The sequence below is a fragment of the Elephas maximus genome, chromosome 18, assembly GCF_024166365.1.
Source record: "Elephas maximus indicus isolate mEleMax1 chromosome 18, mEleMax1 primary haplotype, whole genome shotgun sequence".
In the NCBI taxonomy this organism is placed as follows: domain Eukaryota; kingdom Metazoa; phylum Chordata; class Mammalia; order Proboscidea; family Elephantidae; genus Elephas; species Elephas maximus.
Genome location: NC_064836.1, coordinates 17,703,697 through 17,727,480, shown reverse-complemented (window position 1 = coordinate 17,727,480; position 23,784 = coordinate 17,703,697). Strand labels below are relative to the sequence as shown.

The 23,784-nt window shown below is 39.0% G+C and overlaps 1 protein-coding gene across 9 annotated transcripts in view; it reads right to left on the bottom strand.

The window, feature by feature from the left end:
- CD46 (CD46 molecule) overlaps positions 1–23,784 on the bottom strand; it is a 79,114-nt gene that overhangs the window by 18,549 nt on the left and 36,781 nt on the right. For 2 of the 9 annotated variants that reach the window (XM_049857751.1, XM_049857752.1), the window contains exons 6-10: positions 17,114–17,296; positions 16,526–16,570; positions 16,354–16,413; positions 14,115–14,196; positions 10,307–10,397 (exon numbers count right to left, since the gene is read on the bottom strand). In XM_049857751.1, coding sequence (XP_049713708.1) covers positions 10,307–10,397; positions 14,115–14,196; positions 16,354–16,413; positions 16,526–16,570; positions 17,114–17,296 — 461 coding nt within the window. The remainder of the gene's footprint in view (positions 1–10,306; positions 10,398–14,114; positions 14,197–16,353; positions 16,414–16,525; positions 16,571–17,113; positions 17,297–23,784) is intronic. The other 7 variants (XR_007513747.1, XM_049857757.1, XM_049857749.1 and 4 more) reach the window with 5 other exon arrangements.

Below are 23,784 nucleotides of genomic sequence, written 5' to 3'. Positions count from 1 at the left end.
CACGACGGGGGTCCAAGAATAATTGGTACCTCCCAGTCCTTACAACCAAAAGCACTGAGAGCCCATGGTCCATCTGCAGAACCCACCAACCTGTGTGCTTTAGGGAAGAGGGACAAGGTTTCCTCACAAACACAGGGGGGACGGTTGTCAGCTTCCTGCTTTGTTCAGAGCGTGGCCCCTTGCTTCAACCAGATACCAGTACTTTTACCCATCACCCCTGCCCCTCTAAGACTGTAGGACAGAGCCTGTACCACACACTTGATGACAAACTACCTGGACACCTGAGCTAAATCCATACAAGAAAAGTGAATGGACTCCTCCTAACCAAACCCAGTGCCGTTGAGTTGATTCTGACTCATAGCGACCCTATAGGACAGAGTAGAACTGAACCATAGAGTTTCCAAGGAGTGCGTGGTTGATTCGAGCTGCCAACCCTTTGGTTAGCAGCTGTAGCACTTAACCACTACACCACCAAGGTTTCCCCTAGGCAGGTAGACCTGATAAAAGCTCTAGCCATCTAGTGACAGGACATTAGAGCTTCAAAGGCAAAGATAATCGAGCTAGTTCACTCAAGCAACCTATATGGGCATATCAAAACAAAACGAAGCAAGAACTTAGGATACAGTAAGCAAACAAAATAAACTAACACAATAACTTACAGATGCCTCAGAGACAATGCTCAATATCAAATCACATAAAGAAACAGACCACAATCACTTCGACAGGCTCTCAAAACAAAGAATCAAGGGATCTTCTGGATGAAGATGCATTGCTGGAGTTTTGGATGCAGAATACAGAACTCTTAAAAACATGAGGAAACAGATCAGGCAATATGCAGAACAAGCCAAGGAACACACAGATAAAGCAGCTGAAGAAATTACAAAGGTTATTCAAGAACATAATGAAAAATTTAATAAGCTGCAAGAATCCATACAGAGACAGCAATCAGAAATTCAGAATATTAACAATAAAATTACAGAAATAGACAACTCAATAGAAAGTCAGAGGAGCAGAACTGAGCAAGTGGACGGCAGAATTGCTGAAATTGAAGATAAAGCACTTGGCACCAACATATTTGAAGAAAATTCAGATAAAAGAATTAAAAAAAAAAAAAAAAACCCTAAGAATCACATGGGACTCTATCAAGAGAAATATACTACAAGTGATTGGAGAATAACAACAGGGTGGGATAACAGAAAATACAGAGAGAATTCTTGAAGATTTGTTGGCAGAAAACTTCCCTGATATACTGAAAGATGAGAAGATATCTATCCAAGATACTCATCAAACTCCACACACAGTAGATCTTAAAGGAAAGTTACCAAGACATATTATAATCAACTTGCCAAAACCAAAGATAAAGAGAGACTTTTAAGAGCAGCTAGGGATAAATGAAAAGTCACCTACAAAGGAAAGTCAATAAGAATAAACTCGAACTACTCAGCAGAAACCACGCAGGCAAGAAGGCAATGGGATGACTTATATAAATTATTGAAGGAAAAAAAATGCCAACCAAGGGAGTTCTTTGACTAGAAAATCAATAATATCACTTATCAACCCATAACTAGAACACTAGCCAGAGCAATCAGATGTCAACCCAGAGAGGGAAATCATAAACCAAACAAAAAAACACCCAAAACAGGGAAACAGAGATGTCATTATGTAAAAGATGGCAACATTAAAACAATAAACAGGGAATAAGAACTGTAGTCATAGATCTTTCTTTCATATGCAGAGGAAGACAAGGCAATATAAAGAAACAAAAGTTAGGTTTCAACAAAGAAAATAGGAGTAAATATTAAGGTAACCACAAAGGAGACTAACAATCTTACTCATCCAAATAAAATACAAGAATAAAATAGAGACTCAGCAGAAGCAAAATCAACAATAACGAACGAGAGGAAAACACAATGTATAAACTATTCAGCAAAGAAAATTATGTGGGAAAAAGAAACTGTCAACACCACACAAAAAAAGACTTCAAAATGACATCACCAAACTTATACCTATCCATAATTACACTGACTGGAAATGGACTAAACGCACCAATAAAGAGACAGAGAGTGGCAGAATGGATAAAAAACCACGCTCTGTCTATATGCTGCCTACAAGAGACACCATTTAGACTTAGAGACACAAAGAAACCAAAACTCAAAGGATGGAAAAAAATATATCAAGTAAACAACAATCAAAAAAGAGCAGCAGTAGCAATACTAATTTCTGAAAAAACAGACTTTAAAGTAAAATCCACCACAAAAGATAAGAAAGAACACTATATAATGATTAAAGGCACAATAAACCAGAAGGATATAACCATATCAAATATTTATGCACCCAATGACAGGGCTGCAAAACACACAAAACAAACTCTAACAGAACTGAAAAGTGAGATAGGCAGCTCCACAATTATATTAGAAGACTTCAACACACCGCTTTCGGTGATGGACAAAACACCCAGAAAGAAGCCCAGTAAAGATACGGAAGATCTAAATGCCACAATAAAACAACTTGACCTCATAGACATATACAGAACACTCCACCCAACAGCAGCCAAGTATACTTTCTTTTCTAGTGCACGTGGAACAGTCTCTACAATAGACTACATATTAGGTCATAAAGCAAGCTTTAGCAGAATCCAAAACATTGAAATATTACAAAGCATCTCCTCTGACCATAAGGTAATAAAAGCAGGAATCAGTAACATAAAAAGAAGTCAAAAGAAATCAAAAACTTGGAAACTAAACAATACCCTGCTCAAAAATGCCTGGCCTATAGAAGACATTAAGGATGGAATAAAGAAGTTCATAGAATCCAATGAGAATGAAAATACTCCCTATCAGAACCTTTGGGACACAGCGAAAGCAGTACTAAGAGGTCAATTTTTATCAATAAACGCACATTTACAAAAAGAAGAAAGGGCCAAAATCAAAGAATTATCCCTACAACTTGAACAAATAGAAAGAGAGCAACAAAAGAAACCCTCACGCACCGGAAGAAAGCAAATAATAAAAATTAGAGCAGAATTAAATGAAATAGAGAATAGAAGAACAACTGAAAGAGATACCAAGACCAAAAGCTGGTTCTTTGAAAAAATTAACAATATTGATAAACTATTGGTCAAACTGACAAAAGAAAAACAGGAGAGGAAACAAATAACCTGAATAAGAAATGAGATGGGCCATCTTACAACAGACCCAACTGAAATTAAAAGACTCACATCAGATTATTATGAAAAATTGTACTCTAACAAATATGAAACCCTAGAAAAAATGGATGTATTTCTAGAAACACAGTACTTACCTAAACTAACACAAACAGAGGTAGAACAACTGAATAAACCCTGAACGAAAGAATAGATTGAAAAGGTAATCAAAAAACTCCCAACAAAACAAAGCTCTGGCCCGGATGGCGTCACTGCAGACTTCTACCAAACTGTCAGAGAAGAGTTAACACACTATTACTAAAGATATATCACAGCATAGGAAACGATGGAATACTCCCAAGCTCATTCTCTGAAGCCAGCATCTAAAATATCCCTCATGAACTTACATGCAAAAATCCTCAACAAAATTCTAGCCAATAGAATTCAACAACATATCAAAAAAATCATTCACCATGACCAAGTGCAATTCATACCAGGTATGCAGAGATGGTTCAACATTAGAAAAACAATGTAATCCATCACATAAACAAAGCAAAAGACAAGAACCACATCAGTCTATCAATTGATGCAGGAAAGGCATCTGACAAAGTTGAACACCCATTCATAATAAAAACTCTCAAGAAAACAGGAATAGAAGGAATATTCCCCAACATAATAAAATGCATTTATACAAAGCCAACAGCCAACATCATTCTAAATGGAGAGAGTCTGAAAGCATTCCCCTTGAGAACAGGAACCAGACAAGGATGCCCTTTAACACCACTCTTATTCAACATTCTGCTGGAGGTCCTAGCGAGAGCTATTAGGCTAGATAAAGAAATAAAGGGCATCCAGATTGGCAAGGAGGAAGTAAAAGTATCTCTATTTGCAGATGACATGATCTTATACACAGAAAACCCTAAAGAATCCTCAAGAAAACTACTGAAACTAATAGAGTTCAGCATACAAGATAAACATACAAAAATCAGCTGGATTCCTCTACACCAACAAAAAGAATACTGAAGAGGAAATCATCAAATCAATACCATTTACAGCCCCTCAAAAGATAAAATACTCAGGAATAAATCTTACCAGAGATGTAAAAGACATATATAAAGAAAACTACAAGACACTACTAAAAGAAACCTACGTAAGTGGAAGAACATACCTTGCTCCTGCATAGCAAGACTTAACATTGTAAAACTGTCTATTCTACTAAAAATGATCTATACGTACAATGCAATTCAATCCAAATTCTGACAACATTCTTTAATGAGATAGAGAAACAAATTACCCATTTCACATGGAAGGGAAACAGGGCCTGGATAAGTAAAACATTACTGAAAAAGAAAAACAAAGTAGGAGGCCTCACTCTATCTGATTTTAGAGCCTATTATACTGCCACAGTACTCAAAACAGCGTGGTCCTGGTACAACAAAAAGATACATAGACCAATGGAACAGAATTGAGAATCCAGACATAAATCCATCCACATATGAGCAGCTGATATTTGACAAAGGTCCAAAGTCAGTTACATAGAGAAAAGACAGTCTCTTTAACAAATGGTGCTAGCATAACTGGATATCCATCTGCAAAAAAATGAAAACAAGACCCATACCTCACACGAGGCACAAAAATGAACTCAAAATGGATCAAAGACCTAAATATAAAATCTAAAACAATAAATATCATGAAAGAAAAAACAGGGACGACGCTACCCTAGAAGGCCTAATACATGGCATAAACAGTATACAAAACATTACTAAAAATGCAGAAGAAAACCTAGATAACTGCAAGGTCCTAAAAATCAAACACCTATGCTCATCCAAAGACTTCACCAAAAGAGTAAAAAGATTACCTACAGACTGCAAAAAAATTTTTAGCTATGACATTTCCAATAAGTGTCTGATCTCTAAAATCTACATGATACTGCAAAAACTCATCTACAAAAAAACAAATGTTGCAATTAAAAAATGGGCAAAGGCTGACAGGGAGCACAACAGAGAACCCCTGAGGGAGCAGGAGATCAGTGGGATGCAGACCCCAAATTCTCATAAAAAGACCATACTTAATGGTCTGACTGAGACTAGAGGAATCCCGGCAGTCATGGTCCCCAAACCTTCTGTCGGTCCAGGACAGGAACCATTCCTGAAGACAACTCATCAGACATGGAAGGGACTGGACAGGGGGTAGCAGAGAGATGCTGATGAAGACTGAGCTATTTGTATCAGGTGGACACTTGAGTCTGTGTTGGCATCTCCTGTCTGGAGCAGGGGTGGGAGGATAGAGAGAGTTGGAAGCTGGCAAAATTGTCACGAAAGGAGAGACTGGAAGGGCTGACTCACTGGGGGAGAGCAAGTGACAGTATGAAGTAAGGTGTATATAAACTTATATGTGACAGTCTGACTTGATTTGTAAATGTTTACTTGAAGCTCAATAAAAGTTAAAAAAAAAATGGGCAAAGGATATGAACAGGCACATCACTAAAGAAGACATTCTGTAGCTACCAGACACATGAGGAAATGCTCATGATTATGCAAATCAAAACTACAATGAGATTCCATCTCACTACAAAAAGGGTGCCATTATTCTATAAAACACTAAATAATAAATGTTGGAGAGGTTGTGGAGAGACTGGAACACTTACACACTGCTGGTGAGAATGTAAAATGGTACCACCACTTTGGAAATCGATTTGGCACTTCCTTAAATAGCTAGAAATAGAACTACCATACGATTCCAGCAATCCCACTCCTTGGAATATATATTAGAGAAAAAAGAGCCTTTACACTAACACATATATGCACACCCATGTTCACTGCAGCATTGTTTACAATAGCAAAAAGATGGAAGCAACCAAGGTGCCCATCAACCGATGAATGGATAAATAATGGTATATTCACACAATGGAATACTACCCATCAACTAAGAACAACGATGAATATCTGAAACATTTGATAAGACGGAGGAATCTGGAAGGCATTATGCTAACATCCATTAATAATCAGAACCTGGAATGTATGAAGTATGAATCTAGGAAAATTGGAAATCGTGAAAAATGAAATGGAACACATAAACATCGATATCCTAGGCATTAGTGCGCTGAAATGGACTGGTACTGGCCATTTTGAATCGGACATCATACAGTCTACTATGCTGGGAATGACAACTCAAAGAGGAATGGTGTTGCATTCATTGTCAAGAAGAACGTTTCAAGATGTATCCTGAAGTACAACGCTGTCAGTGATATGAAAATATCCATACGCCTACAAGGAAGACCATTTAATACAACTATTATTCAAATTTACGCACCAACCACTAGAGCCAAAGATGAACAAATGAAGATTTTTATCAGCTGCCACAGTCTGAAACTGATTGAACATGCAATCAAGATGCATTGATAATTACTGGCGCCTGCAATGCGAAAGTTGGAAACAAAGAAGGATCAGTAGTTGGAAAATATGGCCTCGGTGACAGAAATAATGCCAGAGATCAAATGACAGAATTTTGCAAGACCAACGACTTCTACATTACAAATACCTTCTTTCACCAACATCAACGGCGACTATACACATGGACCTCGCCAGATGGAACACACAGAAATCAAATTGACTACATCTGTGGAAAGAGACGATGGAAAAGCTCATTATCATCAGTCAGAACAAGGCCAGGGGCCAACTGTAGGAGCAGACCATCAATTGCTCATATGCAGGTTCAAGCTGAAACTGAAGAAAATCAGAGCAAGTCCACGAGAGCCAAAATATGACCTTGAGTATATCCCACCTGAATTTAGAGACCATCTCGAGAATAGATTTGATGCACTGAACACCAGTGACCGAAGACCAGATGAGTTGTGGAATGACATCAAAGACATCATCTGTGAAGAAAGCAAGAGGTCACTGAAAAGACAAGAAACAAAGAAAAGACCAAGGTGGATGTCAGAGACTATGAAACTTGCTCTTCAGCGTTGAGCAGCTAAAGCAAAAGGAAGAATTGATGAAGTAAAAGAACTGAATGGAAGATTTCAAAGGGCCTCTCGAGAAGAGAAAGTAAAGTATTATACTGACATGTGCAAAGAACTGGAGATGGAAAACCAAAAGGAAAGAACACGATCGGCGTTTCTCAAGCTGAAAGAACTGAAGAAAAAAATCAACCCTCAAGTTGCAATAGTGAAGGATTCCATGGGGAAAATATTAAATGATGCAGGAAGCACCAAAAGAAGATGGAAGGAATACAGAGTCATTATACCAAAAAGAATTAGTCGATATACAACCATTTCAAGAGGTGGCACATGATCAGGAACCGATGGTACTGAAGGAAGAAGTCCAAGCTCCTCTGAAGGCATTGGCGAAAAACAAGGGTCCAGGAATTGATGGAATATCAATTGAGATGTTTCAACAAACAGATGCAGCGCTGGAGGTGCTCACTCGCCTATGCCAAGAAATATGGAAGACAGCTTCCTGGACAACTGATTGGAAGAGTTCCATGTTTATGCCTATTCCCAAGAAAGGTGATACAACCGAATGTGGAAATTATAGAACAATATCATTAATATCACACACAAGAAAAATTCTGCTGAAGATCATTCAAAAACGGCTGCAGCAGTGTATCGACAGGGAACTGCCAGAAATTCAGGCCAGTTTCAGAAGAGGACGTGGAACCAGGGATATCATTGCTGATGTCAGATGGATCCTGGCTGAAAGCAGAGAATACCAGAAGGATGTTTACCTGTGTTTTATTGATTATGCAAAGGCATTTGACTGTGTGGGTCATAACAAACTATGGATAACACTGCAAAGAATGGGAATTCCAGAACACTTAATTGTGCTCATGAGGAACCTTTACATGGATCAAGAGGCAGTTGTTCAGACAGAACAAGAGGATACTGATTGGTTTAAAGTCAGGAAAGGTGTGCATTAGGGTTGTATTCTTTCACCATACCTATTTAATCTGCATGCTGAACAAATAATACGAGAAGCTGGACTATATGAAGAAGAACGGGGCATCAAGATTGGAGGAAGACTCATTAACAACCTGCGTTATGCAGATGACACAACCTTGGTTGCTGAAAGTGAAGAGGACTTGAAGCACTTACTAATGAAGATCAAAGACCACAGCCTTCAGTATGGATTACACCTCAACATAAAGAAAGCAAAAATCCTCACAACTGGACCAATGAGCAACATCATGATAAACGGAGAAAAGACTGAAGTTGTCAAGGATTTCATTTTACTTGGATCCACAATCAATACCCATGGAAGCAGCAGCCAAGAAATCAAAAGACGCATTGCACTGGGCAAATACGCTGCAAAGGACCTCTTCAAAGTGTTGAAGAGCAAAGATGTCACCCTGAAGACTAAGGTGCACCTTACCCAAGCCATGGTATTTTCAGTCGTATCATATGCGTGTGAAAGCTGGACAATGAATAAAGAAGACCAAAGAGTTGACACCTTTGAATTGTGGTGTTGGCCAAGAATATTGAATATACCGTGGACTGCCAAAAGAACGAACAAATCTGTCTTAGAAGAAGTACAACCAGAATGCTCCTTAGAAGCAAGGATGGCGAGACTGCATCTTACATACTTTGGACATGTTGTCAGGAGGGATCAGTCCCTGGAGAAGGACATCATGCTTGGCAGAGTACAGGGTCAGTAGAAAAGAGGAAGACCCTCAACGAGGTGGATTGACACAGTGGCTGCAACAATGAGTTCAAGCATAACAACGATTTTAAGGATGGTGTAGGACAGGGCAGTGTTTCGTTCTGTTGTGCGTAGGTGGCTATGAGTCAGAACCAAGTTGACGGCACCTGACAACAACAACATGCTAAGTGAAATCAGTCAGTTGCAAAAGGACAAATATTGTATGAGACCACTATTATAAGAACTCCAGTAATAGTTTAAACAAGAAAACGTATTCTTTGATGGTTATGAGAGTGGGGAGGGAGGGAGGGAGAAGGGTATTTGCTAATTAGATAGCAGACAAGAACTATTTTAAGGAAAGGGAAAGACAACACACAATACAGGAGAGGTCAGCAGAACTGGACTAAACGAAAAGCAATGAAGTTTCCTGAATAAACTGAACGCTTCGAAGGCCAGCGTAGCAGGGGCAGGGGTTTGGGGACAATGGTTTCAGGGGACATCTAACGCAATTGGCATAATAAAATCTATTAAGAAAACAGTCCGCCTCCCATTTTGGAGGGTGGCGTCTGGGGTCTTAAACGCTAGCAAGCTGCCATCTAAGATGCATCAACTGGTCTCAACCCAACTGGATCAAAGAAGAATGAAGAACACCAAAGACACAAGGTAATTATGAACCCAAGAGACAGAAAGGATCACATAAACCAGAGACTACATCAGCTTGAGACCTGAAGAGCTAGATGGTGCCCGGCTACAACCCATGACTGCCCTGACAGAAAACACAACAGAGAGCGCCTGAAGGAGCAGGAGAGCAGTGGGATGCAGACCTTAAATTCTCGTAAAAAGACCAGACTTAATGGTTTGAATCAGATTATAAGGACCCTAGACGTGGTACCCAGACCTTCTGTTATCCCAAGAGAGGAACCACTCCCAAATCCAACTTTTCAGACAGGGATTGGACTGGACTGTGGGATAGAAAATGATACTGGTGAAGAGTGAGCTTCTTGAATCAAGTAGACACATGAGACTACGGGGGCAGCTCCTGTCTGCAGAGGAGATGAGAGGCCAGAGAGGGTCTGCAGCTGGCCGAATGGACACGAAAATAGAGTGGAGGGAAGCAGTGTGCTATCTCATTAGATGGAGAGCAACTAGGACTATATAGCAAGGTGCATATAAATTTTTTTTTTCCCCTACATGTCTGTCAGATTGTCGTACCGTCGGGGATTGGGTGTTGCTGTGATGCTGGAAGCTATGCCACCAGTATTTAGATACCAGCAGGGTCACCCATGGAGGAGAGGTTTCAGCTGAGCTTCCAGACTAAGACAGACTAGGAAGAAGGACCTGGCAGTCTACTTCTGAAAAGCATTAGCCAGTGAAAACTTTATGAATAGCAGAGGAACACTGTCTGATATAGTGCTGGAAGATGAGCCCCCCAGGTTGGAAGGCACTCAAAAAACGACTGCGGAGGAGCTGCCTCCTCAAAGTACAGTCAACCTTAATGACATTGATGGAGTCAAGCTTTCGGTACCTTCATTTGTTGATGTGGCGGACTCAAAATGAGAAGAAACAGCTGCAAACATCCATTCATGATCAGAACGTGGAATGTATGAAGTATGAATCTAGGAAAATTGGAAATCGTTAAAAACGAAATGGAATGTATCAACATCGATATTCTAGGCATTAGTGAGCTAAAACGGACTGGTATTGGCCGATGTGAATGAGAATGACAACTTGAAGAGGAGTGGTGTTGCATTCATCATCAAACAGAACATTTCAAGATCTATCCTGAAGCACAATGCTGTCAGCGATAGGATAACATCCATACGCCTACAAGGAAGACCAGCTAATACGACTATTATTCAAGTTTACACACCCAACACTAAAACCAAAGATGAAGAAATAGAAGATTTTTATCAGCTGCTGCAGTCTGAAATTGATCGAACATGCAATCAGGATGTACTTATAATTACTGATGATTGGAATGCAAAAGCTGGAAACCAAGAAGGATCAGTAGTTGGAAAATATGGCCTTGGTGATAGAAACAATGCCAGAGATCCAATGATAGAATTTTGCAAGACTAATGACTTCTTCATTTCAAATACTTTCTTTCACCAATATAAAAGGTGAGTATACACATGGAAAAAAAAAAAATTTTTTTTTTAATTTTTTTTTATACACATGGACCTCGCCAGATGGAACAAAGAAGAATCAAATCGGCTACATCCATGGAAAGAGATGATGGAAAAGCTCAATATCATCAGTCAGAACAAAACCAGGGGCCGACTGTGGAACAGATCATCAATTGCTCATATGCAAGTTCAAGCTGAAACTGAAGAAAATCAGAGCAAGTCCACGAGAGCCAAAATATGACCTTGAGTATATCCCACCTGAATTTAGAGACCATCGGAACAATAGATTTGATGCATTGAACGCTAGTGACCGAAGACCAGATGAGTTGTGGAATGACATCAAGGACATCACACATGAAGAAAGAAAGAAGGTCATTGAAAAGAAACGAAAGACCAAGATGGATGTCAGAGGAGACTCTGAAACTTGCTCATGAACATCGAGCAGCTAAAGCAAAAGGAAGAATTGATGAAGTAAAAGAACTGAACAGATGATTTCAAAAGGCAGCTCGAGAAGACAAAGTATTATAATAACATGTGCAAAGAGCTGGAGATAGAAAAACAAAAGGGAAGAACACTCTTGGTGTTTCTCAAGCTGAAAGAACTGAAGAAAAAATTCAAGATTTGAGTTGCAATAGTGAAGGAATCTATGAGGAAAATATTAAACGATGCAGGAAGCATCAAAAGAAGATGGAAGGAATACACAGAGTCATTATACCAAAAAGAAATCAGTCGATGTTCAAGCATTTCATGAGGTGGCATATGATCAGGAACCGATGGTACTGAAGGAAGAAGTCCAAGCTCCTCTGAAGGCATTGGCGAAAAACAAGGCTTCAGGAATTGATGGAATATCAATTTAGATGTTTCAACAAACAGATGCAGCGCTGGAGTTGCTCACTCGTCTATGCCAAAATATATGGAAGACAGCTTCCTGGCCAAATGACTGGAAGAGATCCATATTTATGCCTATTCCCAAGAAAGGTGATACAACCGAATGTGGAAATTATAGAACAATGTCATTAATATCAAACACAAGCAAAATTTTGCTGAAGATTATTCAAAAACAGTTGCAGCAGTATATCGACAGTTAACCTCCAGAAATTCAGGCCAGTTTCAGCAGAGGACGTGGAACCAGGGCTATCACTGCCGATGTCAGATGGATCCTGGCTGAAAGCAGAGAATACCGGAAGGATGTTTACCTGTGTTTTACTGACTATGCAAAGGCATTTGACTGTGTGGGTCATAACAAACTATGGATAACACTGCAAAGAATGGGAATTCCAGAATACTTAATTGTGCTCATGAGGAACCTTTACATAGATCAAGAGGCAGTTGTTCGGACAGAACAAGGGGATACTGATTGTTTTGCAGTCAGGAAAGGTGTGCATCAGGGTTGTATCTTTTCACCGTAGCTATTCAATCTGTATGCTGAGCAAATAATACGAGAAGCTGGACTATATATGAAGAAGAACGGGCCATCGGGATTAGAGGAAGACTCATTAACAACCTGTGTTATGCAGATGACACAACCTTGCTTGCTGAAAGTGAAGAGGACTTGAAGCACTTACTAATAAAGATCAAAGACCACAGCCTTCAGCATGGATTGCACCTCAACAAAAGTCCTCACGACTAGACCAATGAGTAACATCATGATAAAGGGAGAAAAGATCAAAGTTGTCATGGATTTCGTTTTACTTGGACCCATAATCAACACCCATGGAGGCAGCAGTCAAGATATCAAATGACACACTGCAATGGGTAAATGTGCTGCAAAAGACCTCTTTAAAGTTTTGAAAACCAGCGACGTCACCTTGAAGACTAAGGTGTGCCTGACCCAAGCCACGGTATTTTCAATCGCATCACATGCATGTGAAAACTTGTCAGTGAATAAGAAAGACAGAAGAAGAACTGATGCCTTTGAATTGTGGTGCTGGAGAAGAATATTGAATATACAATGGACTGCCAAAAGAAGAAACAAGTCTATCTTGGAAGAAGTACAACCAGAATGCTCCTTAGCTTCTCCATATATAAAAGATCACTGATAAGAGCATAGTTAAATAAAACATGCTATATATTCATGTCATCACTAAAGAGGATGAGAATAAATCTAAATATAACCCACAATCCAAGACATTAAATAAAAAAAGTACAAGTCACAGAAAAAATTCGTGTATCATGTCATTTTTGTTTTAAAAAAATAAACTCCAAACTCTGTGTATAACTACACATATAAGGATGATCATGTTCAGAAATAAAGGAAACCCTGAACTATTAACAGTGCTTCATTCAAGCAATACACTAGAACTCATCTCTTACTCTGTAACACTTTTGTAACGTTTGAAATTTAACAAAAATGTGTTTGTATGCTACTCATATAATTAAAAGTTATAAAAAGGAACCTATATCCAATAGCATGAAAACCATACAAAATTTAGTAAAAAACCCCCCATCCCCCTCTCAAAAAAGGAAAAATGGAAAAACTTTCACTTCTTATTAAAAGGGCTTTAATTTATAATGTATAAATAACTAAGGTATAGTTACACACTAAGGTGCACATGACCCAAGCCATGGTGTTTTCAATCACCTCCTATGCATGTGAAAGCTGGACGATGAATATGGAAAGCTGAAGAAGAACCGACACCTTTGATTTGTGGTGCTGGAGAATACTGAATATACCATGGACTGCCAAAAGAATGAACAAATCTGTCTTGGAAGAAGTATAATCAGAATGCTCCTTAGAAGCAAAGACGGTGAGACTATAGTCTCACATACTGTGGACATGTTGTCAGGAGGGATCAGTCCCTGGAGAAGGACATCATGCTTGGTAAAGTAGAGTGGTCAGCAAAAAAGTGGAAGACCCTCAAAGAGATGGACTGACACAGCGACTTCAACAATGGGCTTAAGCATAGTAACGATTGTGAGGATGGCGCTGTATCGGGCAATGTTTCATTCTGTTGTACAGAGAGTTGCTATGAGTCGGAACCAACTCAACGGCACCTAACAACAATTTATAATGAGCTCTCACAAATCAACAATAGTTAGAAATTCACAAATCAACAATATTTAGAAATCTATAAAATAAATGGGCAAAAGACATGAATAAACAGCTTATAGAAAATAGAATACCGGCCAATAAATGCAGAGGAAAAAAAGTTAATCATCGCTGATAATTAAAGAAATGCAAATTAAAACAAGATAGCAATTTTTTACCTATCACCGTATAAAGTTCTTAACAACATAAGTACGTTAAGAGTTACTGAACCTGGAGGAGCTGGAGAAATCGTAGTCGTAGCTGAAAAATAAAAGAATAAATTTGAGTCTATCAATTTACCAGCTTTATTAATATTATAGATTTAATTTTGGTTTTTTAAAGTGATTCATTATTAATAAAAATGACTAACACGCATATTTTCCAAACTTTGCAATTCTACTTCTGGGAATTTAACCTAAGTATGTATTTGTGCAAGCATGCGAAGATAAGAATGTTTACTACACCTTTGTATTGTATAATGGAAATCCTAGAAGTTGTTATTGTGTGTTGTCCAGTCAATTCTGACTCACAGCAACCCTATAAGACAGAGTAGAACTGTCCCATAGGGCTTCCTAAGCTATAATCTTTACGGTAGGAGATCACCTGGTCTTTTCTCCCAGAGTCACTGGGTGGGATAGAACCACAGAACTTTTGGTTAGCAGCTGTGTGCTGAACCTCAAGTAATGTGTTCAGGTAAATACATGAATCTTTAGGAAAAACCAAAAACATCAAAATGGGATCATACTACATAATCTGCATCTTCTCTTTTCATTTAATATTTTTTACACGTTTCCTATGAGCACATTAGATCTATACGACCATTATATGCTGCTGCTACTTTTATGTTCTTTCTCTAACTGATGAGAAAAAATGACTGCCAATCCCATGAGGAATTTTAATTTTTTTGTTTTTTTGAAAAAAGATTCCTGTAATGCTTCTTCTTTATAAACTTTTTCTCACAATCCTCTCCTCTTTTTTATCAGTGTTTTATAAATCCCTTATGATATGGTCACAGTGAACTCCTTCCAAACAGCCATCTACAAACTGAGCACACACCCACGAGGAGCAGGTCCGTAAAAATGGATGGGTCAATAAGCACAAATTTCACATGTAACTTGAGTTCTGTTCTTCTCTATCAGTCCACCAAAAAACTAATTCCTCCCTCCAAAACCCCACTGTATTCAACTAAAGTACACTCATGGGGCTATAAGTTACCAAGTTCACAGTAGTTACAAAACGATATTCTAACAACCATGTTAGAATAATTGTTCTGGAAACAGCAGGACTTTCCCCAGTTTAAATGTTCCAGTTAAAAGGAATTAAACTGGTTGTATTCCAAGGAATGAAAACACAGCCCTAGATGAGGGAGACATCTAGTAAGGGTGCCAACAAAAGAATAACTAAAATAGCAAAGTTGATGACATAAATAATACACATTTTAAAAAACAATAGTCATGGACCTTTCTTTTCACTGATATTAGTTTAAGTGGTGATATAAATCATATCAGCTAACTTTTAGACCTTCCTATATGTTCTCCTACGTTCTGTGCTAAGGCAATCTGCTCCCATAAAGATTATCTGCTCATCGAGTCAGTTCTGACTCACACCCGTACCCGTTGCCATTGAGTCGATTCCAAATCATAGTGACCCTATAGGACTGAGTAGAACTGTCCCATAGTGTTTCCAGGAATGCCTAGTGGATTCAAATTGCCAACCCTTCGGTTAGTAGCAGTAGCACTTAATCGCTACACCACCAGGGTTTCCATTCCGACTGATAGTGACCCTATAACACAGAGTAAAACTGCTCCACAGGATTTCCAAGGCTGTAAATATTTTCAGAAGCAGACTGCCACATTTTTCTCCCAAAGAGCAGCTGGTGGGTTCAAACCACCCACCTTTTGGTTAGCAGCCGAGTGCCCAGGAAACCCTGTGGGGCAGTTCTACTCTGTCCTACATGATCACTATGAGTCAGAATCAACTAGATAGCACACAACAACAGCATCACCCAGTGAGGAAGGTACTAAATCATTTTACACATGAGAAACCACATTTAAAGTTTATGTAGTTTACCTAGGTTCACATACGTGTTCATATCTGCAGACTACAACAAATAATTTAAACCCACTGCCGTCGAGTCAATTCCGACTCATAGCAACCCTACAGGACAGAGTAGAACTGCCACATAAGAGTTTCCAAGGAGCACCTGGTGGATTCGATCTGCCGACCTTTTGGTTAGTAGCCATAGCACTGAAGTGCTACACCACCAGGGTTTCCACAAATAATTCAGAGTCACTGTAACAACTAAAATGGCTGCAACAAATTTTCTTCCTCCTTTTTTTCATTACTAAAAATGATCAGTAAATAGAAATCACTGGAAATTTAAAGAAATTTTGAAAAACAAGCAGTAAGTTACTAAACCTGGATGACTCGAAACTGGAGATGTTGTTTTGGGAAGAGTCGACACTGAAACAGTCGACACTGCAAAACACAATAATAACGTGGATTGTATCAAACCCTCGGGAATTGCCGCCTGCATTTTCACCAGGAATTTAAAGGACTTTTAGAAAATATAAGCAGGAAATTACTAAACCTGGATGACTCAAAATTGGAGGTTTTGTACTGGGAGGAGTCGACACTGGAAAAAAAAACAAACATAACGGAGATAGGTCAAACACCTGGGAGCAAATGCTCTCATTCACTTTTTATGAATTATGGCTTTCATTCACTAATGAGATAAAAATGTCCATGCTTCAATTTACTCTCAAAACTTGCTGCCATCCACTTTTTATACATACAAATATCTAACAAGAGAAATTTATATACTGGTGTGATATACATAACATGGCACAAGGGTTAAGAGCTTAGCTGCTAACCAAAATGTCAGCAGCTCAAATCCACCAGCCACTCCTTGGAAACCCAATGGGGTGGTTTTACTCTCTTTCAGGATTGCTATGAGTCAGAATTGATCGGATGTCAATAGGTTTGGTTTTGGTTTTTTAATGAAAACGTAAAATCCCAATAGCCGAATTCTACACGAATTTCATGTCATATATCTGGCATGGAAATGAATACAAGGCAGAGTTAAATACTAAAATTGTTTCCTTTCAGTTATTCTGTGTCATTGATACTTAGGTCAAAGATAGAAAGCTAAAAAGAAGGAAAAAGACAATCTTTGTACCTTTAACACATTGTGGAACTGGGGGGACCCACAAGCTATCTCCTTCACAGGTAATTGTGTCGCTTCCATTCATGACAAAACCCTCATGGCACTGAAATACAACTTTTGATTTGTAGACAAATTTTGTCCCAAATCCAGCTATCCGGTCTGCATTGTCTACTCTTGGAAACGGACATTTGACCACTGAAAAGTAAAGAAAACTCAGAATTAATGGAAAGCTTCTTTAACTAGGACCAGAAAAAGCAGTGTAAAGTAAGTCGTAATTTCCAGTCGGAACAAAGATATAAGAAGTGGAAAGCAAGATGTTCGAAAATAACAGCTTTATATATTTAAAATGAAAAATACAATGCATTTTAATTTCAGATAAAGATACAGTGAAATCTAAGAACTCTCCCTACCCCTCAAAACAAATTGTCATTATAGTTTATTTTCTTTCTTAATATTTTTTTCTAAAAACATTTTGAGAAGGGTCTACAAATAAAATTCAGAGTAACTTCAAAAGAAACATTTTTGATTATTAGGTCATGCTGAACTAATAATGGCCCTCACTTTTTTAAAAAGGTAGGAAGACTTTTCTGAGAATACACGAGCTCACATTTAAAAGCTGAGAAGATGCCAGCCACGCAAAGATACACGAAAAGAAGTTCTCAGGAAGAAACAGCCTACACAAACTGGGATGTTCAAGAAACAGGCCAATGGACTTAGGGTCGTGTTTTCCAAAGCTTTTGACTGCAACTCAGAGCAAGAACCATTGTAAACCATTAGACATGCAAATAGGCCTGAAATAAAGGTTCAAAGTCAATACTTAGCCTTCATACCAGTGTACCACCACAATTAAGCTATAAAAAAGTTCCATCACCCAAAAAATTCCCTCCTGCCCCTTGTAATCAACCCTCAACCGCTGCACTCATCTGTTTTCTATTTCTACTCCTATAGTCTTGCCTTTTCCAGAATGTCATATAAACAGAATCATAGCCTTCTGAGTATGGCTTATCTCAGTATAACGCATTTGAAATTCATTCCTGTTGCTGCATTTATCTGTAGTTTATTTCCATTTTATGGATGTCCGACAGGTTGTTTATCCACTCACCAGATTAAAAACATTCAGGTTGTTTCTTGTTTGGTGGGATTATTGAGAAGGTTGCTATGAACAATCTCATACAGGTTTCTGCGTTTTCATTTCACCTGGGTCGCTGAGTTGTGCTGTAAGTGTACGTCTGACTTCATAAGAAATTGCCAAACTGTGTTCCAAGTGGTTGTACCACTTTGCATTTTCACTGACAAGGTATGAGTTTCAATTTTCAACTGATTTGTATCCTTACCAATACCTGGTATTGTCAATTAAAAAAAAATTTTTTTTTTTTTTTAATTCCAGCCATCCTAATAGGTGTTTAGTGGTATCTCACTGGTTTTAATTTGCATTTCTGTAATTATTAATAACATTGAGCATCTTTTTGTGTACTTATCTGCCATCCATGTATCTTCTTTGCTGAGATGTCTATTCAAATCGTTTGCACATTTTTTAATTGGGTTGTTTCCTTATTGAGAGTTCTTTACATACTCTAGATACGAATCCACTATCAGATGTGTGCTCTGCAAACATTTTCTCCCAGTCTGTGGCTCATCTGTTCATTCTTTTAACAGTGTCTTCTGCAGAACAGAAGTTTTTAGTTCTAAAAAAGTTCAATGTGTTAACTTTTTTCTTTAACGGATCAGACTCTTAGGGTTGTGTGGCGTTTACATTTAATTTTTGGAGGGGTGCATTAAAGTCAGACACGTCAACGTCGATCATAAGAACACACCTCCAGGACTGGAAGGCAAGTGGAGCCAGGGAGTAGATATCCTGGTGTTCCCCCTCTAAGCGGAGCCAGTGAGTAGATATCCTGGTGTTCCCCCTCTAAGCGGAGCCAGTGAGTAGATATCCTGGTGTTCTCCCTCTAAGCGGAGCCAGTGAGTAGATATCCTGGTGTTCCCCCTCTAAGTGGAGCCAGTGAGTAGATATCCTGGTGTTCCCCCTCTAAGTGGAGCCAGTGAGTAGATATCCTGGTGTTCCCCCTCTAAGCGGAGCCAGTGAGTAGATATCCTGGTGTTCCCCCTCTAAGCGGAGCCAGTGAGTAGATATCCTGGTGTTCTCCCTCTAAGCGGAGCCAGTGAGTAGATATCCTGGTGTTCCCCCTCTAAGTGGAGCCAGTGAGTAGATATCCTGGTGTTCCCCCTCTAAGTGGAGCCAGTGAGTAGATATCCTGGTGTTCCCCCTCTAAGCGGAGCCAGTGAGTAGATATCCTGGTGCTCTCCCTCTAAGCGGAGCCAGTGAGTAGATATCCTGGTGTTCCCCCTCTAAGCGGAGCCAGTGAGTAGATATCCTGGTGCTCTCCCTCTAAGCGGAGCCAGTGAGTAGATATCCTGGTGTTCCCCCTCTAAGTGGAGCCAGTGAGTAGATATCCTGGTGTTCCCCCTCTAAGTGGAGCCAGTGAGTAGATATCCTGGTGTTCCCCTCTAAGTGGAGCCAGTGAGTAGATATCCCGGTGCTCTCCCTCTAAGCGGAGCCAGTGAGTAGATATCCTGGTGCTCTCCCTCTAAGCGGAGCCAGTGAGTAGATACCCTGGTATTCTCCCTCTAAGTGCAGCCAGTGAGTAAATATCCCAGTATTCTCCCTCAAAGTAGACAACTGGATCCAAGAGAAGAACGGAAATGGTGAAGGTGCAGCAATGCAGAGAAACTGAATCTAGACATACCCCTCTTGTACTCTGAGGCACAAAATGCCAGTAAGAACTGTTCTGTCAACATAAGAGACAGCGACCACAGGCAGCTATAGGGCAGAGTCCTCTGAGGGAAGACTCTGCACATAAGCTAGCTAGTTGGACTGATGCCAGTAGCCCCGGGAGGCTATAAATAGATCCTGATGAGAATAAAAAATTACTTCAAACTAGACTTTGGTCAATGCAAATGCTCAAAGCACTACAGAAGAATCAGGACAGAAGACACCACACCAATTTGGACTGCTGAGTTGTATTTCTTTGCATTAAGGAACACACTTTTATCCTCAGAGTAATGGTATGACAGAGAATTGTAACAGGCAATTGAAACATTGTTTGTTTAAAACAGGGAGGTAGAGGGAAGAGATACAGGCATGAAGGGCTGGCTTACATGTCTACATGAGTATGTGGGAGGGGGTCCATGAAGAGGACCAAGGGAGCATCCACACTAGAGAGATTCCTCTGCTTTAACTGGTGGATCTGTGGAGGAGGGGGTGAGGGAGGATGCTGGTTCGCTTATTCAATTCTTCCCTGTTACCACTACAACACTGTTTTTTCTTTTTCCCCACATGATCTCATCTTTATTTTTTCCTGTCTGATGCAGCAGTCCAGAACCAGGGCTGAAACTCTGAGTAATGGAGGCAAGGATGATTCCTAAGCAAGAAACTATGAATGTGAGTGCCATCCTTTTTCACACTGAATGCTGTACACCTGTATTGAAAATCAAATGAATTTATACACACGAGTCTATCTCTGGACTCCCTATTCTGTTCCACTGATCTATTCCTTCATCAATACCACACCACCTGGATTATATGTTTTATAGTAAGTCTTGAATTCAGGTAGTATGAATCCTCCAACTTCATCCAAAATTGTTTTAGATATTCCAGTTTTTTTGCCTTTCCATATAAATCTTAGAATCAGTTTGTCAATTTCTATAAAAAGTCCTGCAGGAATTTTGACTGGGATTGTGTTGAATTTGTAAATCGATTTGGGGAGAAGTAACATCTTAATACTGAGTCTTCCAATCCATGAACATTGTATATCCCTCCATTTATTAAGGTGTTTTTAAAATTTCTTTTATTCGTTTTTAGTAGTTTTATTATTCAAATCTTATACATATGCTGTTAGATTTTTATCTAAGTATGTCACGTGTTTTGGGGCTATTATAAATAGTACTCTAAAATTTTTCCATTTCTAATGGTCCAAGGCCAGTAAATAAACAGCCAATTGATTTCTGTATGTTGATCTTATATCTTGCAACCTTGCTGAAGACCTCAGAGTCTGGGATTTCCTACATAGACAGTCATGTTATAAATGAATACAGACAATTTTATTTCTTCCTTTCCAATATGTATGCCTTTTTCTCTTTCGCTTGCCTTATTGCACTGGCTAGGACCACCAGTACAATGTTGAATAGGAGTGGTAAGAGTGGACATTCCTGCCTTATTCCTGCCATAGAGAGAAAAAAACAATTAGTCTTTTACTATCAAGTATAATATTATCTATGAGAATTTTGTAGTATGCCTTCTATCAGGTCGAGGTAGTTAGTTCCCTTCTATTCCTAGTTTGTTGAGATATTTTATCATGAAAAGATGATGAATTCTGTCAAATGATTTCTTTGCATCTATTAAGATGAACATATTTTCTCTTCTTTATAGTCTCTTAATAGTGTAAATTATACTGATTAATTTTTGAATGTTAAATCAATCTTGCATTCATGGGATAAATTCCTACTTGCTCATGATGTACTATTCTTTTTATATATAACTGAATTTGATTTAGGGGGTCCCTGGAAACTCTGGTGGCATAGTGGTTAAGAGCTACAGCTGCTAACCAAAAGGTCAGCAGTTCGAATCCACCAGGTGCTCCTTGGAAACTGTATGGGGCAGTTCTACTCTGTCCTATAAGGTCATTATGAGTTGGAACTGATTCGACAACAACGGGTTTGCTTTTGGTTTTGTGTGGTACAAATGTTAACCACTGAAATATTGAAAGGGTTAAGATTTGAGACCACTCAGAGGTGTCTCGGACAAAAGGCCTGGTGATCTACTTGCAAAAACTCATCCACTGAAAACCCTATGGAGCACAGTGTTCTACTATGACACATATGGGGTCACCATAATTTGGGGTCAACTCAATAGCAACTGGTAACTGGTGGATGTGATTTCTAATACTTTGTTGTGGATTTCTGGCTCTCTGTTTATCAACAATACTGTCTGTAATTTTCTTGTAATGTGTTTCTCTGGTTTGGTATCAGGGTAACACTATCTTCAAAAAATGAGTTGGGAGGTGTTTCCTCTTCCTGTATTTTCTTGAAGAGTTTGCACAGAATTGCTATTATTTATTCCTTATATAGTTGGTAGAATTCCCCAGTGAAGCTATCTGGGTCTAGGGTTCTCTTTGGCATAAGGTTTTAAAGTACAAATTCTATTTCTTCATGTTATCTACATCTTTCAGTGTATTTTGGTATTTATTGTCTTTCAAGGAATTTCTCAGTTCCATCTAACTTGTCAAACTTGTAGGCATAAAGGTGTTCATAATATTCCCTTCTTATCCTTCCAATGACTGCAGAATATGTAATCACGTCCTCTTTTTCACTCTTGATATTGGCAATTTGTGTCTTGGTTTTTTATTTGCAGTCTGGCTATAAGTTTATCCATTTTATTGGCCTACAAGAACCAGCTTTTGGTTTCATTCATTTTCTCTATTTTTTTCTCTTTTCAATTTCATTGGTTTCTGCTCTACCTTTATTATTTCCATCAATCTGCTTGCTGTGGATTTTAGGTTTCTTTAAGGAGGAAACTGAAGTAATTGATTACAGACTTTTCTTTTTTTCTAATATGAGCATATTATAAATATCTCAATAAGCAATGTATCCCACAAATTTTGATATGCTGTGTTTTCATTTTTATTCAATTCGAAATATTTTCTAATTTCTCTTCTGACTTACTCTTTGACTTATGGGTTATTTAGAAGTATGGTGCATAATTTCCAAATATTTGAAGATCTTCCAGAAATCTCTGTTACTGATTTTTACTTTCATTCCATTGTGATCAGAGTATGTACTTTGCTCCCCACCCCCCCCTTTTTTAATTTCCCATTTGATAGTTTATACATAAAGTATTTTATGACCTTGGTTTCATTCCCTACAATGTGTCAGCACTCTCCCCATTTCTGCCCTGGGTTCCCCATTTTCTATCATCCTGCTTTTCTACCCCTTCCTGCCTTCTCATCTTTGCTTTTGGACAGATAATGCCCTTTTGATTTCACATACATAACTGATTGTTCTAAGGAGTACGTTTCTCTTGGGTGTTAATCTTACGTGCTTGTCTACTGTTTGGCTGGAAGATGTTCTCTGAGAATGGCTTCAGTTCCAGGTCAGAAGAGTGTCTTAGGCCATAGTCTCAGGGGTTCCTCCAGTCTCCATCAGACCAGTAAGTCTGGTCTTTTTTGTGAATTTGATTTTTGTGTTCTACAATTTTCTCCTGCTCTATCCAGGACCCTCTGTTGTGATCCCAGTCAGAGCAGTTGGTAGTGGTCACTGGGCACCATATAGTTCTTCTGGTCTCGGGGTTGTGTAGGCCGGAGTTCATGTGGTCCATTGGTCCTTTGGACTTTGGTCCCTTGAGTCTTTGCTTTTACTTACTCTCCTTTGCTCTGGACAGGAAGAACCTAATCTTTGTATCTTAGGTGGCTGCTTGGAAGCTTTTAAGACCCCAGAAGCTACTAACCAAAGTAGGATGCAGAACATTGTCTATGTACTATGTTGTGCCCATAGACATACATGGTCCTTTGTCTTCTGGCCTAGGGATTTCATTCTGAGAGGTATCTGGTTATGTCTAAGAGGATTCCCTGACTATACTCCTTACATGCTCTGCCTGAGCCACACCTACAGTCATCTATGAACAAATA